General features: G+C 41.0%; 2 protein-coding genes and 1 long non-coding RNA gene across 4 annotated transcripts in view; 2 read left to right on the forward strand and 1 right to left on the reverse strand.

Moving 5' to 3' along the window:
• Window positions 1-567: 567 nt before the first annotated feature.
• On the reverse strand, window positions 568-17032 carry LOC109527295 (uncharacterized). The gene is made up of 2 exons (XR_002170506.1): window positions 16961-17032; window positions 568-1252 (listed from the first exon to the last, which is right to left on the reverse strand). It is a non-coding gene; the product is annotated as an uncharacterized LOC109527295 (long non-coding RNA).
• Window positions 5160-16199, forward strand: pycr1b (pyrroline-5-carboxylate reductase 1b). 2 transcript variants are annotated; one of them, XM_019889107.1, is made up of 9 exons: window positions 5160-5252; window positions 5738-5831; window positions 7186-7256; window positions 8030-8209; window positions 8326-8433; window positions 9336-9449; window positions 13044-13136; window positions 13772-13935; window positions 15451-16199. In XM_019889107.1, the coding sequence occupies exons 2-9, from the start codon at window positions 5765-5767 to the stop codon at window positions 15629-15631; spliced, it is 978 nt and encodes a 325-aa protein (XP_019744666.1). In that variant the 5' UTR covers window positions 5160-5252; window positions 5738-5764; the 3' UTR covers window positions 15632-16199. The 2 variants fall into 2 exon arrangements, with proteins under 2 accessions (XP_019744666.1, XP_019744665.1); XM_019889106.1 differs by having other exon boundaries at window positions 5170-5311.
• Window positions 17033-17365: 333 nt separating the features above from the next.
• Window positions 17366-19496, forward strand: part of mafgb (v-maf avian musculoaponeurotic fibrosarcoma oncogene homolog Gb) — a 25154-nt gene continuing 23023 nt past the window's right edge. The window contains exon 1 of the mRNA XM_019889113.1: window positions 17366-18201. The gene's annotated coding sequence lies outside the window, so the exon portion shown is untranslated. The remainder of the gene's footprint in view (window positions 18202-19496) is intronic.

Here is a 19496-nt window from a genome sequence, read left to right on the forward strand (position 1 = left end):
GCCAACTTTACAACATGCCCAAGTGGAAATCTTGCCCTTCCTTCTAAACTTGCTTTGCACACGCCGATCTCCTGCACAGATTCCAGCGAGTCTTAGACCATGTGCCTCTCTCCTGTGCTGAATTCAAAGGCAATGAGGGGAGCCGCTTCGGTTATCTGTGTTCAAGTTGTCTGTGTTTAGTCCCACAATGATACAAAAGACCATTTCTACAAGTACCTGCGACCAGTTACACAAATGGTTGAAGAATTATGCATGAACTCTGGAACATTCCATTTCAAAGGCCTCTCCTCAGATATCATGAAGCTTCTTCTTAGCACATTGATATTTTAATTGGATCTGCGGACTCATATTCTAAAGTGTGGCCGCACAGGTTGCATTTGCATCACTAATCCCACTTTATACCAAACTGGGCTTTTTCTTAACCCGTTGATATGGCAATAACACCGATCAAAGGGAAGTTTCAAGCCTGAATGGCCTGAAAACAAAAATTGCTTAATTACAAATAGAAATGAAGTCGGCCAGGCGAAGCCTCTCATAATGATGGTAATGAAATAAAAAGTAAAGTTAACCTGAAAATACTTTTTTAATTTTCATACTTGCTATGTGCAAACTTTTCCCCCCCGATTTCATTTGGGTCTCTCGATGTAACTGCTTAAGGGCAAAAATATGAATTCAGGAATTTGAGTAATCAGCCCATGCTAATAATGCAAGTCGACTGTCTGGGTGCTAACCCACTTACAGCCACTGTTATCAAGCTGCTTTTCTGTTAAAAAAAAATGTAGTCAAAACAAGACAAAGACATCATCCAAATTTTCTCCAGAGCCACATAAAACGGTGATTCAACCGTTCACATGATGAGTCGCACCCAGCATGACAAATAACACATTTCATGTCTAAAATTGAGTGTGACTGTGTAAAGTGAAAAAGAATTTGGCTATTACCTATTCTTCACGTGCTCTTAGTTCTTGCAGTGTCTATTATAAAGCACTTTCTCCCATGCATTTTAATCAGTGTCATCAAAATCAAACAACGATGCCTGAAGATTTTTACCAAAAAGTTGTCCATTACATGTGGGCAAAAATGTATTAAGATGGAAAGGATCGTAACAGCTGGTGCTTTTGGGAGGCCAGCCCCCGGGTGTGCTCCCTGCTTTATATAGATGTGAGCAGTAACCAATCCTTCCGCCTGCATTCCAATCCGGCAGCACGGTGTCAAAATAGATGTGAAAGTCGGTCACGCAGAGGAGACTTCACTGCACACAAAAGAAAGGACCTGTCTCATTCAAATATGCGCTGTTGCAAATGAAACATCAAAGAGACTGTTATTGGGGAAAACCCCCCCAACTAATTTCACCACTTGAGGACTGGATTAGCCTGAATTAAAAAATAAATAGACAACCATGCAGTCATATCTGCAGACAATTTTAAGTCTTGAATTAACCCAACATGCATGTTTTTGGAATATTGTGGAGAAACTGAAGCGCCAGGAGGAAACTCACGCAGGCTCAAGTATAGCGCTAACATGCAAACTCCACACAGGAAAGCCGATGATGAGATTTAAACACAGAACCTCTCATCAGTGGGACATACTAACCCACGAGGCCACTGTGCTCTGTGATAATTTCTATGTTAACCTCCTGACTACCAGTTGTTCAAATTTGTCCTCTGTAGAGGACATTTGTGAACCTAAATATCTCCCACCCAGTGCCTCCAATCGCATTAACTCATTTTGTTACTCTAAAGAGGACATTCAGTGCTTTCCAATGATACCAAATTTGTAGGGGTTAGAAAAAGTAAGAAAATGGCTTCCCTCAGTGCAAGCACTTTTTATGTGAAGAGGAAAAGTAATACTTTTTATCGACCACATTTTGTCTTGAAATGCTGTTGGCATTTTAATTATAAGACTCTTATGAACACGTTAAAGTGTTGTTTAAAAAATGTAGTGGGATTTCAAAAATTTCTTTTGGAGGAGTCCAATTACTTCACATAGATTGGGGAATGTCAAAATAAATGTGATTGGACAACATTTTTTTTCCTGGTAGTCAGGAGGATATGATTGATCCGTTATGCCATAAACAACCTTAACATGGATTGGTAAACATGCCGACTGAGACTTCCTTGGATACATGCAAGAACTCCAGTGACTCTGAAGAGGGTCTATGGGGGCTGGGGGTGAGGAGGTTCATTGCTTTGGACTGATGGACACAAGCCTTGGGTCCCAAGGCAATAGGCTCTCATGTGGTCAGCATGAGATAAAAAAAAACCCAAAAAACAATAATCATTCCTGGCTGAGAAATAAACCCGCATTCACTGTTACTGAGTTCTTGGAAAGCTGCTTGAGCCTTTATTTGACTTCCTTGGTAAATGTCCATGTACAAGTGCACTCTTTGTCCTCACTAGTAGGACAATTCGGCGCATTAGTAGAGCGACTGTCTTTATTGGTAGAGCTCAGACCCGTACCCCAAATTTTCATTTGTCATTTGTGTTAACATCAGTGAAGGAAGTACAAATGGGTCTTGCTCTCTTCCCATTGAACACGCACATGGTCCAACCCTCCCCCCCCCCAAAAAAAAACAAGAATCATTTTATCAAAATAGTAAATGGGAGTGCACTTATACAGCGTTTTATCTCCATCATACGTTTACACAGCCATATTTACTTATCTCATTCAAACGTATCAGAGTGTAGCCAACCGGGGCATTGATGTAGCATATCAAATCACGGAAAGATTTTCGTTATTAGTTGAGAATTTACTTTAATCTCCAGGATATGGTGCCACACTTTCGTCAACGGCAGACCCCTTTGATCCTATTTTACGGCATGAGAGGCCAACAATGAGGCATTGATACATTTTCTAGCTGGGCTTTACAGACTGACTTCTAACAGTTGAAAATGATGTTCATTATCCGGCCAAATATTCCCATACACACGCAACTACTTCCGGTCATCCGCTCCAATGTAGCAGGTTCATAGCTTTCATGCATGGGAACTCCCCATATAGATATGTCACATGTACGGGAGAACCATCCAAACATTCCTCTCTGACAACATCCCACCTTCCAAAAATATGCATGGTAATCTTAATTGAACACTAAATTGCCCCTACGTGTGACTGAGTCTGAATGCTTGTTTTTCTATGTGTACCCCGCCTACTGTCCAGCACGCCCGTGATCCTCGTGAAGAAGAGCGGATCAGATAATGGATGGATGTTGCCGGTTTGGCCTACTAGTACACAATTAAACCTAAACAAACCAACTATGGTGCTGCACTAGTAGGGCCCAATAGTAGGCATGTGTCACCCAGTAGTGGCTTCCTACTCTTACTTGTGGGACCATAATGGCTTCTTCTCATTTTACCAAAATTTTCATACCAGTATACAGAAATATCATACAGTGGTGGAAAGCAGTGGGAAAGAAACATTGTTCGTTCAATGAACTGTTTTATGAGGATCTTGAGTAGGGCATCGAATAAATGCTCAAATGGGAAAGGTGCCTGTAGAAAAGTCAGGTGAATGAACCGTTACAAAGAAAGTGACTTCAACCACAATCCAGTGAGATTTTTTTTTTTTTAAACAAATTTGCTATGACTTTTTCTGTCTGGACTTGACTCTGTTAGTAAATGACATACGGTGTGCCATGAACAGTTTATAGCTTGCAATTACACAACAATTGTGCTTTTAGGTCACGACAATTGTGGTTTTAGGTCACGCGAGCACAAGATGGAACATTTCAGAACAGGTATGGGTGTGGATTTTTAGTTTGAGCAATGGACTAGGCACAAATGAAGGAAGGTACTAGTAGTTGTGACACACTTCTCACAACTCACATACTGCAATGAAATTATAGATTTTTCAAGCAGGTCAATCAGGAATAACCTTGGTGACTGCTCATTTTGCACAGTCAGTTTTGCAATCAAAACGAGAACCCAAACCTTCGCTAATGTGGTAAGCTGATTAAAAAAAATGCAACCGATATAGGTACACCTTACTGGTGTGAGTGTTGTAAGATTAGAAAGCAGATTGGTGGTTTTGAGACTGGCAAAAGACAAAATGCATTCAGCACAAATTATGCCTGGTTCTTGCAATATTAATTGTGCCAGAATTCCACTACTCTAAAATAAAACTTCCAGAGATGGGCATTTCCTCAGTACTGACAGAAGGTCCATCAGTCCATCAATGACCCAAGATCTAAATCAAATCAAGTGCACTAGCAGACTGACTAGGGCACACTAGCAGAATAATTGTCTCTCTCGAGATGTTTTAGCCACAACTGCCTTCCACAGCTGCTGCACTTAGTATAAGAACTATATGTAACTAGAAAGGCAAGCCTGTCCAATAGTTGGCATCTGTGTGCTACTAATGACATTATAATGACATTATATAGTTAACATCTAGCACAGGGATGCCCAAGTCCTGTCCTCGAGATCCTCAATCCAGTCTGGGCGTGGACCTTACATGTTTCCCTCCTCCAGCACAATAGATTCAAATGATCAGGATTGTTATCAGGCTTCTACAAAGCTAGCTTACTGATGAGCTGATCATTTTAATCAGGTGTGTTGGGTGAGGGAGACATCTAAGACAGGCTAGATAGGGGCTCTTGAGTAACGGGTTTAGCACACGTAAATGTCAAATTGTGCACAGGTTTGACTCACTAGCAAGATGTACAAGTGCACAGAAATATCATTGAGTGGAAGGAATGGAAAAACTTCACTACAAGCTGATTTTGACAAAGCAAACGGTATCAAGTACTAATATCTGAAATGTTGGAAGTAAAAAGTAAACATAAAAGTTGAGTAGCTGAAAAATCTACTTGCACTGTAATTAAGTATTAGTACTTTATTCCTCCCTTCCACAGAATTATTTGTTTATTTTGTCCTGAATCCAAACAGTTTAAACTACATCCATCCATTATCCAAGCCACTTATCCTTACAAGGGTCGTGCTAGGTTGAACAGTCAAGAATGCTTTCCAGGAAACACATTTCATGATTTGCCACATTCCAGAATTAACATAACCTACTTGTCAACGCATGGGTCACACGTCACAGCTGATGAAACTGGGTGTGACGTATGAACAAACCCGCCCAAATCCTGACAAATGCTCTCTCATTGGCTGCTACTTCTGGTATCCCTAATTTGATTGGTCACCTTGGTCTAGGGGTAACGATTGCGGAGTCCTTGTCTGATGGTCTGTATGAGCGGCAAGCCACGTTGACACAGCAAGTCCTTGTTCCATTTTTTTCCCCGACGCCCCACGGTACGTGTCACAGCTGTCATCTGTCAGTCACAGGCGATAGGTTGTTTATCCAACCAAAGGTAGTCATCCCTGCTTAAGGAAGTATCGTCGTGTTTTCCTATTAATACTAAGTATCTACGAATGCTTGCTAACAGTGTAGCTATCTAGTAAAGTACAAGCTGCCATCCGGTTAGCATGGCGTACGTTCCATCAGCATCTTGTGAATCAGCATCAATTTTGGTAGCACCGGAAGATCAGTGAACTTGCGATGTATGATGTATTTCAATGTGTGTACTTAACAGAAATAATTGTTACTCCTTAATGTCGACGGTCTGTGGGCTCAGAAAGTTTTCCAACTGGGGGACTTTTTAAGCTATTTTGGCAAGCCGTTTCCGCTAAAATAAGGCTTTACAATAAGTTTGTATTTTGTATTTGTTGCATTTCATTGTAATGACATTGGGGTCCTTTTTTGAATTACGTAATAAAACAAATATTCTGTTCCGCAGAGCACAGAGGCCACATCATCTGTCAGAATGAGTGTTGGATTCATTGGAGCAGGCCAGCTGGCTCATGCACTGGTCAAAGGTTTTACGGCTGCAGGTGAAGCCAATTTACATTTTCCAGAAAGTTTATTCTTGGTACAATGGGTGACTAGTTAGCACATCCGCCTCACAGTGCACAGGTTATGGGTTAAAATCCGGGCTCCAGATTTGCTGTGTGGTGTTTGCATGTTCTTCCTGTAACTGGCTGGGTTTTCTCCGGGTACTCCAGTTCCCACCCACATTCCAAAAACATGCATGGTAGGTTAATTGATCACTCTAAATTGTCATTAGGTGTGACTGTGAGTGCGGGTAGTTGTTTGTCTATGTATACCCAGCCATTGTACCCTGTCTACTGACCACAGGGATAGACTCCAGCACGCCCACAACTTTGGTGAGGATAAAGCAGTTCAGAAAATGGGTGGGTGGATGGATGAAGTTTATCCTCATAATTGCATTTCAGTGCAATGCAAGAACAAATTTGGCTTAATGCAGTATAGTATTTCTCAACCAACAATGAGCCCACATATCTTACACCATCAAAAGTGTCTCAAAAAGTATATACAGTCATACCTTGGTTTTCGACCATTATCAGTTCCAGAAGGCTGTTCAAAAACCGATTAGTTCGAAAACCGAAACCACGCTCTTTTTAAAAAAAAATCTTTATGGAACGCTGCACGAGGAAGCGTCACTTCCTCGTGTAAGGAAGGCGAGAGGAGTCAAGTGGCGCATTCAAGTGCACTCATTTTGGTCGAGAACCGATTTTCGGTCGTAATCTGAGGCATAAAAAACTGGAAATTTTTGGTTGAAAACCGATTTGGTCGAGAACAGAGACATTCGAAAACCGAGGTTTGACTGTATACTAAAAAGGGTGATCTCGTATAATCTACTGTACTCGCAATTTTAGTAATGCTGTGTGGAACCTGGCCTGATTAGTTGAACACAAAACTGACAACTTAAGGACACCAAGTGGATACGCAGGTTTATTGCCATCTAGTGGAAGAGCATTTTATTGTTCTGCTCATCACTATACATCACAAGCATAGATAGATGAACAAAAACACGTGTTAAATAATACTTGGGACACTAATTGAGTGGAATTGGATAATTTCCTGTAGCATCCAATGATCGTTTCACAGTGGTTGGGATTCAGGAAAACACTGACCTAATGGTCATACAATTTGGAATTTGACCCAAAAAAACATTGCAGTACCTTCTCTAAGAAATCATATGTCATCAATGTTAACAATAGTTTTTATCAATTGTGTCTTTTGCAGTGTTGTCAAAAATACGACCCTACTTTTAATATGCACTTAAAACATTTTACATAAATTTTAGTTAAATAGCATCTGCCCCCAGTTGTCTATCGAGTGTTGCTCATTTCCCCCCTTTCCTTTTCTCATGTCATTTTTCAGGTGTGATTGCTGCACACAGGATCACAGCCAGCTCCCCAGACACTGACCTACCCACAGTGACTGGCCTCAGGGTGAGTTCAACTTTTTTAAAATATAGGTAATGGTCAGCTGCTCTATGTTAGGGCTTGACAATTGATCCAAATTTAATTGGGATTGTGACTTTTGGATTCTCTCAAAGCTTAAAAACCTAATAAAGACAAGACGATAGAGTGCCGACCGTCGGTGTCTTTCCAAGCTCCCTATGTTGTGAAAGTAACCTGAAGGCACTGTTATGTGAGTCTGCGCTCCCTGAGCATGCTTTAAACATTTTAATGACATACCAGTTGGGAGTTTACTGCAAAACTAAACTCACAACAAAAATAATTGCACACATTATATATTTAAATACAAGACAAGTTGTCCAAAAGTTTCATGAGCCTGAGTTATGGTAGCCCATAACCGATTTAAAACACACACACACAAAACACCAAGTACGACGACGCAGCAAAAAGGTGGAGGCGCCACTGATATTAAAGTTTGATCTCAAGTAGGGGGCTGCAAAATAAAAATAATTGAGACCTCTGGATTAGAGTGTTCAAGAATTGTGTTTGATATACAGGGATAAATTGGAATGAGGGTATGATGGGCATTTTAAGTAGTTGAGTTTTGTTAACTGAATAAATACTACGTTTTTAAATCACTCAATAGTCGTTATTAATCTTTCAATAGTGATTATTTTTTACATAATCACCCAGCCCTACTGAATATGCGGCAATCGTAGGCCTGTCCTGATGCAGAAGCTGTTTGGTGCTCTAATTGCAATTTTTTGCTTCATTTAAGTTACTTTCTTTTTTTTTTTTTGTAGAAAATGGGGGTGAGCCTGACAACAAGTAATAAAGAGGCGGTCAACAAGAGTGACGTGCTCTTTCTGGCTGTCAAGCCACATATTATCCCATTTGTTTTGGATGAAATTGGGCCAGACATTGAAGATCGGCATCTGATCGTCTCTTGTGCTGCAGGTGTCACCATCAGCTCCATTGAAAAGGTCAGCCCCCACCCCCACTTTTTTTTTTTTTGGTACGCATCATAATGTACTCGCCTTCTAATCTTTTTATTGTTATTGATTAGCCCTTCCTTCATCTTATCTGTGACAATTCTTAGAAATTGCTTCAATACCGGACAGCCCCCAAAGTCATGAGATGTATGACCAACACTCCAGTGGTAGTGAGAGAAGGAGCTACGGTATATGCGACTGGCACTCATGCTGAGGTAATGAGTGAAGAGATGCGGACACTTTGTGCAAACTTCATTACAATGTGTATTTGGTCCTTTTCATTGTTTTAGCTTTAGTCTGTTGTTAGGCAAGTTTAAAACAAAAGTAGATGTATCTGTTGTTTGGTTAAAAAAAAAGTAATATACTATAGATTTAATCGTCATTTTACTTCATTTGTTTTATTTCCTATTGATGACAGATTAAATTATTTTAAACAATGTTTTAGCACTGTCACTACCTGAACTGTATTATTGGTGGCATAAGATTATTTTTTTCTTTCATCTCGCCATGCATTTTCGCGCCGCTTATCCTCACGAGGGTCACGGGCGTGCAGGAGCCTATCCCAGCTGCCACAAGTAGACGGGGTACACCCTGAACTGGCTGCAAGCCAATCGCTGAGTACACAAACAACCAACCATTCAAACTCAAGTCACGCTGAGGGACAATTTAAGAGTGTTCAATTAACCTACCATGATGTTTTTAAAATGTGGGAGGAAACCGAAGTACCCAGAGAAATATCATGCACGCACGGGGAGAACGTGTAAACTCCCCACAGCAAGGCTGGGGCCTGGAGTCATAACCCTGACCTCTGGACTGGGAGGCAGACGTGCTAACCAGTCGACCACCGTACTGCCTATTATATATTTTTAAAGGGTGTAAATTTCTCAGAATATGTCTGTCACTCATGCTAATTAGCAAATTCGACTCATAGTTCAGAGGCTTAGCTTCCAGACTAGCTTCCAGTTGTAGACTTTGCATGTTGTCCCCTGGCTTGCTTGAGTTTCCACTGGTGTCCTCCTACATTGGAATGGGAGTTTGTCAATCTGTACCCTGCGACCCGCGATCGCCTTTGCTTTTGTTGACAATGAGCTTTTTGGTTGTGTGTTCCTCCTGTCAGGTGGAGGACGGAAAATTGCTGGAGCAGCTGATGGCCAGCGTTGGCTTTTGTACCGAAGTGGAGGAGGACCTCATTGACGCTGTCACTGGCTTAAGCGGCAGTGGACCTGCCTATGTAAGTTAACTCGGTAGACTATACGAACTACTTTCTGCATCTTTACGCTTTGTAGGAATTTCGGCGGTCATAATGGTACTGGTGATATTATTGTGGGTGTGATTAGATGAACATTTGCTGAACCCTCTGTATTAGCAGTGAGCCGCAGCAGGTGTGGTTGTGCTGTTTACCGACACACAGTAATGCCTCCATTTGTTTGCCAGCTGCTTTGTAGTTTGGCCTTCACAAGATTCTACCCCGTTTAAAATGAAAAAACAGGAAATTGACACATCTTGTACAGAGCCTTTACTTCACTTTTGGTCTCTGAGAGAGACACTTATAAGAATGAAGAGCAGTAACATTTTTATGTCAACATTTCCACACATCCATTTTCCCCCCCACAGTTAACCTTCAGGTCTTGTTCTATTCCACTACCCCTTTCAGATTGTTTTGTATACTTTTTTCTTTGTCCTGATTTTTAATTTTCACCAGCTCTTGTCATTAGTATAGAATATATAGAGCAATATAATAAGAGTATTTATTTAAAAAAAAAAAAAACCTTTCCTATGTTTGCTCAATGCTCCGGTTAGTAAACAACCTCTGAAATGAAATTCTCAGTTCCACTTTTTCTCTTGTATTGGTCAAAGTACAGTCTTTCTTCAGTCGTCCAAAAACATCCACTTTGTAAATGAAAAAAACGGTATCTTCTTAAAATCAAATGGCTTCATTCATTTGCTTCCTTGGAGGGCAGTAAGCCACAAAACATCACTTTCACAAATATTACATCAAACATCTGCCTCTAAAAATAGGTGACATAGTGACCATTTTATTGTTCTCAATATTTGACCGTCTTTACTCTCTTTTCGAAGGAGCTTCATAATGACGCAAAACAGTGGCACTTATTTTGTAGTTCTAGTCTGGATTTAAGATTGATGTCACCTGCAAAAATGGCCCTGCAAAGTACTCAGTGGCGATTTTAGGCTTCTTTTCTGACTGTAGTCAGCAGTTTTAAAAACAGCTACTTTTTTATGTCCAAAAGGTGCTATTGTTTACTTATTTGGCGAGGATAATTTTCTCATGCAACTCGAAGAATTAAGCAGAACAAATTAAATTGGGAAGACCAATCAGTCGAGTGTACTTTGCACTCATCATTTCAATCATTCTGAATTGCAAGATAAAGTGTTTTGGTTTGAGTTTGGTAGGAAATGGCTCACTTGAACAAGAATTCATGGCTGCCTCACTCTGAAGCAATGGCTTCTTTCCAGCTTTGGCTGTGCAACTCCTCAGGCTCGGCTATTGCTGGAAACCTCATTGCAGGGACGTCATCATCTCTGTACCAGGGCTCTGGAACTAATTGCCAACATGCTCTGTGGGCAGCCCGGTGGCATTAAACTTCCAGCCGCAAATCCCGCAGAGGCTAGCGGCACAGACACTGGGACTATTTTCCTTGTCTTCTAATTTAAAAATGTGTTATCCATCAATTTGTTGTAAATACTTTATGTCATAATATGCTGAGGTAATTAGACATTCATAGTTACAGTCATAACAATAATGTGGCTCTTGACAAAAATGAGTTACCCCTGATTTATACACACATTTTCAGCAAATTACAACAGAATCGGTTTGTTAATTTCACACTTGGTGGCCATCCATTCCAGATTAGAAATGCAGCAATTTGTGTAGGAGTCATTAAAAAGTGCATGTTCTTAAGATGCCCCTCCCCCCCCCAAACACACACACACACACACACACACACACACACACTCTTTAATGTCAATTTTATGTTTTGTTTCTGTGGAATCAATCCAGGGTTGCTGTTTTTTTTTTTTTTCTTCTCCTCTCCTGGAAAAAACGCTCCTCCTGACCGCTATCAGGTTTTCCCTCAAAGTGGTTATTCGGCAATAACTTTTTTTGCACACAACATTGTGGCAGCAGGTGCAGTCTTTCTCACTTCGGTTATTTACTTCTACTACTACTTGGACGAGTAATGTGACAAGTTGGAAAGGCCGCATGAACTTGAGTATAACTACAACCCTAATATAAAAAAAAATGTGTGTTTTCCAAATGGAAAAATATGGGCATTATTTGGACAGGATTTTAAAAACATAGAATATAGTCTCTCATCCAATGCCAGCTGGGTAAACTCGAGCGCACCTGCCACCCGAGTGATGATATGTGGTACAGAGAGCGGATAGATGAGAAAGTTTGAAAACGTCAACATTGGTTGCCATGGTAACATGAATGTTGTAACAAGAATTTATCATGCTATTTCTCAGGAACGACTGGATGCATTTGGCTGACTTACTTCTAAAATCATTGTGTGCAACTATGAAGTTCGATGCGACATAGTTACCGGTAATTCTGCTTGATCCCCCGCAATATGCCAGAAGTTATACCCACAATGGCACAAAGCTCATCATTTTAGGTTGAAAAGGTCATTCATTATAAATGGTTGTTAAAATTGGCTTTAAACTTTAAGTTAACAGACCCAACTCTGTTAAAGATGCCATATATTGACATTGGAGAAAAGTGACTGTTTTTTTATTTTGAAAGTCATTGCATCAAATGGCACAGTAAAATAATTTGTTAAACGGTATCAATGCATAAATCATGTTTTGCCAGTAACTTCAGTCATTATATTGCTTATATACTACAACATTTCCGGCTTAAATCTAAAGCAAAATTAATCAGTCCATGCCTTTTTACATCTTCTTGGACTTGAAAATGAAGTTCAACTAATACAAAGTGACAAGGTATTGTATAATGTCGACGATCGTAACTGAAAGGCCACATTTTCTGCAGTCGAACGACATTGCACGGATGTCTACAGCTACAATCGATCCTTTCGTTTTGTCTGCTACTCGGGGAACCTGTTATTTGACTAGCTGACAATGTCAGTTTCAGTTAAATATTGAAAGCCAAGATGTTCTCCAGGTAGGTCAGCCAGCCCTCAAAATTGCAGTAACATTTATAACTGAATCACGTGGAAAGGGGAAAAACTTAAATTGAACATTATTCACCGTGGCCAGCTGAATAGCTCTTCACCTTTAATCAGCTTTTTTCGTGAATATATTTGCTATGGAGGATATTGGAGGCATTTTAAGTGCTTATCCCATATTTAGAAAATGTCACCAAGATGGCTGTGTCCAAATTCCCAGGCTGGGTCGTCCGAAGGCTGCATTTTCGGCAGCATGACGTCACTTCCGGTGTGACTCGACCGCACGTGGTGTCCAAATTCATCACCGTTAATGCGGTCCACAGAGACTACACGAGGAGGCGCCTTTAAAGGCGTCGAAGGACCCAGCCTGCAAATTGTCTTTCTAGTATTTGGAATCCACATGCAATCGAGTCGCGCCAGAAGTGACGTCATACCCCTGAAAAATGCAGCCGAAAATGCGGGCTTCGGAGGATGCAGCTTGTAAATTTGGACACAGCCACATTGCTGCTTTCACCGTGTGCATGGGGCGTCACAGCTTCATCTGCAGCATGTGTTAATCTGCAGCAGAATCTAATGACAAAAGGCAGCAGACACCACCCTTGTACCAATATCGCACAAAGAACTGCAGAGGATTTTATGACGACTGATAATACGATGGTATGTTTGTGTATAAACAGGCGTTCACAGCGCTGGATGCACTAGCGGATGGAGGAGTCAAGATGGGTCTGCCCAGGAGACTCGCTGTCCGACTTGGAGCTCAGGCCTTATTGGTCAGTGGTCTTCAGACATTTGCGGGGTTTTTTCCACATTTTATTCTGTTTGATCCAATGGCAGTCTGCACACAGGCAGAGAATATTCTTACATCTTGGCTTTCAATTTTCCCAAGTCTTAGTATTCCTGAATTATATTTTAAATTTAAGAACATACCGTCTTCGGGCAGTAGGCGGGGGACACCCTGAACTGGTTGCCAGCCAATCGCAGGGCACACAGAGACGGTGAAGAACCGTCCACGCTCACACCGAGGGACAATTTAGAGTATTCAATCACCCTGCCATGCATGTTTTTGCTCTGTGGGAGGAAACCAGATTACCCAGAGAAAACCCACGCAGGCCCGGGGAGAACATGCAAACTCCACACAGGAAGGCCAGAGCCAGGATCGAACCCTCAGCCTCTGCACTGTGAGGTCGACACACTAACCAGTCGACCACCGGGCCGCCAGTTCTCTCTCCCTCTTTTTTAATTAAACTAATCTAAAATTTAAATGATGAATGTCATTTCATGCATTGACCACAATATTTGTCTTTTATCACTGGACCGTAAACAAATGTATAACTCTGCAGTAGTGTTTTTTTTTTTTTAATCCTCAGTTGGAAGAAACTCCTCCCTATTCATTTTTGTTCTTCAGGGTGCAGCTAAGATGCTGCTGGACTCTGAGCAGCACCCTGGCCAGCTGAAGGACAATGTGTGCTCACCAGGTGGCGCCACCATTCACGCCCTCCATGTTATGGAGAGTGGGGGCTTCCGCAGTCTTCTGATCAATGCAGTGGAGGCCTCTTGTATTAGGACACGGTAAGGTGACTGGACCGGCAGAGTCAAATCTGTTCCAAAATGGATATCTGCGAATTTTCTGCCTGAGAGGCTATTCTACATAACCAGTATTTTTTGACAGTTTATATATTCCATTTAAAAAAAAAAAAAAAAAAGGATGTACCTAAGTGTAAATAATGTGCGCACATACTCACATTTACTTATCGTCACTGTTGAGCTGAATCCCACTTCATCACCAATCCTTTCAGGAAGTTTAAACAAAGAGGCATCTTGCACCGCATCATTCTAGTTGGTATTATTCGGTGTGTCACTGATTAAAATGGTAAAACACCGCCCGCGCCAGTCGTCCACATCAATGTCCGCACTCACACTAACCCCTAACCAGACAAGCCCTAATATGTTATAAAACCAACAACTGTGATCACATCAGCTTCCTGAACTCTTTCTCTAAGGTTTTAGAGCCATGACTGATACAATGACAAAACCAGTAAATTGACCCACGTTTATTGTATTGTTATTTTAGCGGTTTATTAGCCAGAAATTAATATGCATGCACTGCTGTTTGTGGCCGACCAGTTCCATTTGCACCGAACGATTACAGCAGTCCATGTTTAACAAGACAGGCTTACTGAAACGTAACCTGACTATTTTTCACTTGTTTTTGAAAAGAAACATTCAGACTTTCAATCTTGGGGCAGCATAATGCCGCACGACTCCCTCGAAGGGAGGGAAGAGGCAGAGTTTTACGACACATCTCAGACAGTTTACCGTTGTTGTGTGATTTTCTCAATCTATTTTCAACACTTTAAATTGGTTAATAATGTGTCGCAGATCACCTCGGGAAAGACCAACAGTATCAATTTCTGAAAGAATATGAAACTGATCATATTTGCACAAATGAGGTTTTCGCCGGACAGTGACGATATATTTATGCATATCAGTGTTACTATACCTATTTGTAACTCACTGTTCTGATGGGTTGTTTTTTTTTTTTACGTATCCTCTAATATTCGCACTAACTCAGCTGTTTGCTCTTTTTTTTTCTGTTCCTAAAATGGCCTAAGATGCTACAAGATGGTGCCAAAGCCTTGACTACTGTAATTGCAAACCACACTTTGACACCATCTTGTGGCCTTTTGGTGCCAAGGAGCTAAGTTGAAATGAGATGAGGAGCTTCTATTAGCCAAGTTCAAGCCCCCTTCCAGTTGAAAGGTAGTGCTTTAGCACATCTCTTGTTGTATCTATATATCTACTCGCGGATTTGCGCTACTCGTGGCAGGGTTCGTCCCCCATAATACTGGATGTATAGATTGATGGATAAAATATACTTCTGATGATCTGTCCATTTATAATGACATTCAATCTTTCAAAAAAAAAACAGTCCTACAGCATTTGTCTTGCTCATTCATAACTATAGTTACTATCCAGACAAAATGTATGTATTTCAGGAGCTTTCTCTTGAGGATTCCTTCTTTAAATGGCAACTTTAAAGTTTGAATAAGAGTTTGATCGTGAGCTTTCTCATTGTTCCTCCAGTGAGCTACAGTTTCTGGCTGATCAAGAGCGCATCTCTCCAGCAGCCATTAAGAAGACCACGCTGGACAAAGTGCTTCAGCAGCCCGGAGTCACAGTCAGCGGAGTGGGCAATGGAAACGGCAGATCAGGGCTCAGCCTGTTCAACAACAATCGCAACTCTGGAATCAAGAAAAAGAACTGAGAGTAAAACGCAGAAAGACAAACCAACGCATTTCAGATTACCAGCCTACAGGTGGCCCTGCGTCTCATATACTGTACCTCTCAGACATGCACCATGCTTGTCGGAGGTATCCGAAACGGCCAGACCAATGATCCAGATTCCTGTCACCAAATTATTTATTTCAGCCTGTTATTTCCTACGAAAGTGTCTCGCAAATGTACACGTCACGTGCAACTATTTTGTGTTGCACCTGTACTATCTCGTGTGCACATCAACATAGATGAGTAGTTGTAAAGTGTATTTTGACTGTCCACAGGCAAAGTATCTTGTCTGCTCAATAAACATTTGATAGCATTTATAAATGGGATGTTATCAAGACATCGCTTGTTACCCTTTTTTCGATTGAACAAATGTCCCACGTATCACACGGTGCTGTTCGACCATGATTTTAAAGTATCAGTTCAGTAAAGTCCATCCTTATTGTGTATTTTCTAATATTCCAATTGTTTTGAATTAACAATTTTGTAATGGCAACCACTTCTGGGTTGGGGTTCCCTTTTTATGCCACATTAAACAAATTGAAACAAAAGGTTGTTTGGCCTCCAGTCACTTTGTTGTGCTTTTTTTCCCACGCTGTAGATTACACATGGCAACTAAACAGCTCCTGCTTTAAGTGATGATTGAGGAGACACCATGGCCTGCAGATGGCGGCTTTTCCACTTGCACGTTTAAGAAGAGCTCAGGTTTGTCTCTTGCTCTATCCAGCATCTGTCACTGGTATCTAAACTTAATAAGGTTAGGGTTATGCATAAATCATTGAAAAGCTTATTAGTAGTGTCACACAATGGAGCTGTAGATCTAACCCCCCCCCCCCCCACACACACACACACACACACACAACATAGCAAAAGAACTTTCAACTAAAATAGAAGTGTGGGGTGTACTGATAGAAGTACTAATCGAACTTGTCGATTCAGGATGAGCATGGTATGCCACTTACTGATCCGGCCAATACCGCAGCCACTGACCATGTTGAGCAGGACACACCACTCATGATCGAATCACCAAACCGAAAAGACCACTGTTGGCCACCGGACACCGGAGGACCAAAAATGTACAGGTAAAGTAAAGGCCCCAGATGAGCCAAACGCTCCACCGATAAACGTAAACGACGATGAATAGCAATTGTATTCCATACATTGTCTGGCTCAGTCAAAGCCCCCAACACAGTCAACTCCTCTGTGGTAGCTTTGAAGTATGATGAAACACAAAGCAAATGACATAATGTGTCGCGAAATCACTGCTGAGCCAAAGTGGCCAAAGTGAGAAAAAATGAGAAAAATGTCTTACCTGATGTAACGGACAACAGGACTTACAGTTCACCAGGGACCAACCGGGCTGACTGGCAATCCAGGTAGATTTCAAAAATAAACAAGTGCAGCTCATGCAGCCCCTGGGGGGCGAGATAGGCTCGCTACCCCGACCAACTATGTTCTGAATCACAGGTCACGAGGTGAAACGCAATAAGCAGCAGGAAATAGAACGAGTTGTGGACTAAAGCTGCAAACTCCACTAGCACATACCAAAGCATGTGAAGAATAAAGACTCCCGGTGACACACGTTTACATATGCTAAGCCTGAGCATATGTAAAAGTGTCGCATGACTTTGTTGTTATTCAAATCTCGACCTGAGCATGCGTTAGACTAGTGATCATCCAGAGCTTGAAGCATTGTGTCTCTGGCAATCAGAAGGGATGAAATACGATGGGATCCCTTTTATTAATTCAGGCTTTGATGCTATCAAAACATGTTCCCGGCTTTGATAATGTGAACTTACAATCAAAAAGATGGTAAATTAGCTCATGAAACAAATGAAACCTTATATAAGGCGGAGAATTTTGAACACCGGATCCTGGTAAACATAGGAAGAATAAAAAAGTAAAGATGAAAAATCTACCAAAGTATTTGTACTTCATTACTTCCCACCACTGCACATGATTTACAATTAAGGTTCTTTGATTCCGCTCTGTGATCGGGAGGCACAATTCGACTGATGCTCACTTCTTCACACCCAACAGGCCGTTCCTTCAATATCTCAAAAATGAAGAAGTGTGGTAAAAGCTTGAAGTGCATTTCTGATGACCAAAACAGTTTTTGTACAAGTAGGATGAGATGTTTTTGATCTGCTCCTGTGGTAAATCCTGTTGCATTTCAAATTAACTGATGCCACTTATGCTTGTGGCTCTCTCTTGAATACACTGGCACATTATCATAAGGTAATATTACAAGCAACGGCCGCTCCTGTTGTGTTGAAGAGCTTTGTTTGTCCCTTCTTTAATGCTCAAAGATAATTACATGCTTGTCACTGCTGCCAAGATTAAACATTCCCCCAGATACGTTCGTTCGAGTCTCATTGTTAGAATCCTGTTACTTTGTGTATGTTGGGCACCCTTTGAAAGACTTTCTTTTTGTCTGTCTTTTCAACACCAGAAGTAGAACATCAATATCGTGGCAGACAACATTTAGTGGATTGTGTCGACTGGGGATTTGGTTTGTGCATACCACAACTAGAGTGAGCTTTCTATGCACAGGTAAGCCAGATGCTACCTGTCATCTGCATCCAATCAATTTAATCACTGACCTTTGCGGGTGCATGCTTGTTTGCATATCAAGGATGAGGGTGCCAGACACTAACATGACTGAATTCAATGAAGTACTTTTTCAACCATCCAAAAACAAAACCACAACAAAAAAAGAAAAAAAAACTGAACATCTAACACCTCTCACGTTAAAATGAACAACTGAGACAAGTGTGGTAAGAGGTGTTCTGAACATGTGTTTGCTTTGCCGTACCGTGAAATGCGGGCTGATATAGTATCAGTTTGGTGCAGCTGTCACTTGAAACAAAAACTAAACCAAAAAAAAAAAAAAGGAGGAGGCCCTACAGTTTCTACATAAATGCATTTAGTCGGGAGCTTTCAAGACAGTCCTTGAGGATTTATCAATGCATTATCGATAACACTTGTCCTCGTTAGAGTCAATGATGAGCTGCAGGCTAACCCAGCTGAGTCAGGGCGAGAGGCAGGCTTACACACTGGACTGGTTGCAACACAATCACAGGGCACATACAGTAGACACACAATCATTAACAGTAAACGCATTGATGCCTCTTGACAATTTAGAGCAGGGATTTGCAACACACAGTTCCAGAACCGCACATGCAGCTCTTCATCCATCTGCTGTGGCTCTTCTTGACTTTGGAAAATAAATCATGAGAATTGAATTTCAATGAGTCATTTTGTTTTTCAAAAGTAATTCTAAATTGGATGATAGTGTTGACCTTGTAACAGTGGGCAAACAAACAGTGAATAAATCAGAGGAAAACAATTTTTCTGAAGAAAACAGAACATATCTATTAAAAACAAACATTGGTTGCGCAAAGCAGATGACAGTTCACAATCAATTGACTGTGAAAATGAAGGGGACATCAGTTGCCTTTATGTGCCGATGCTGTATGCTGCGGTTCAGAAGCAAAAAGTGCATTCACCAAGGCAAAAATATAGTTTAGCTGGCTATTATTTTGCAAATATAGGTTTGACATTGTTGAGTGAAGCGCTTGTTTTGAATTCAAATTGACAAATGAGCGCACAATCTACACGTGATAAATGATTCATATGATGGTGCGATTTTTGGTTGGCTGCAGGTGAATAATTTCAGTTTGGCTTTAAGATCATGAATATGAGGAGGACTCAGACATAATGCGTATTTGATTTGAAAGTAAGCTTCAACCAAGCGGATTTTTTCAGAGTTCAACTTTTTTTTTTTCCAAATTGACTTAATCTCTCTCTCTCTCTCTCTCTCTCTCTCTCTCTCTCTCTCTCTCTCT

This window comes from Hippocampus comes, unplaced genomic scaffold (assembly GCF_001891065.2).
Source record: "Hippocampus comes isolate QL1 unplaced genomic scaffold, H_comes_QL1_v1.1 scaffold86, whole genome shotgun sequence".
Lineage (NCBI taxonomy): Eukaryota > Metazoa > Chordata > Actinopteri > Syngnathiformes > Syngnathidae > Hippocampus > Hippocampus comes.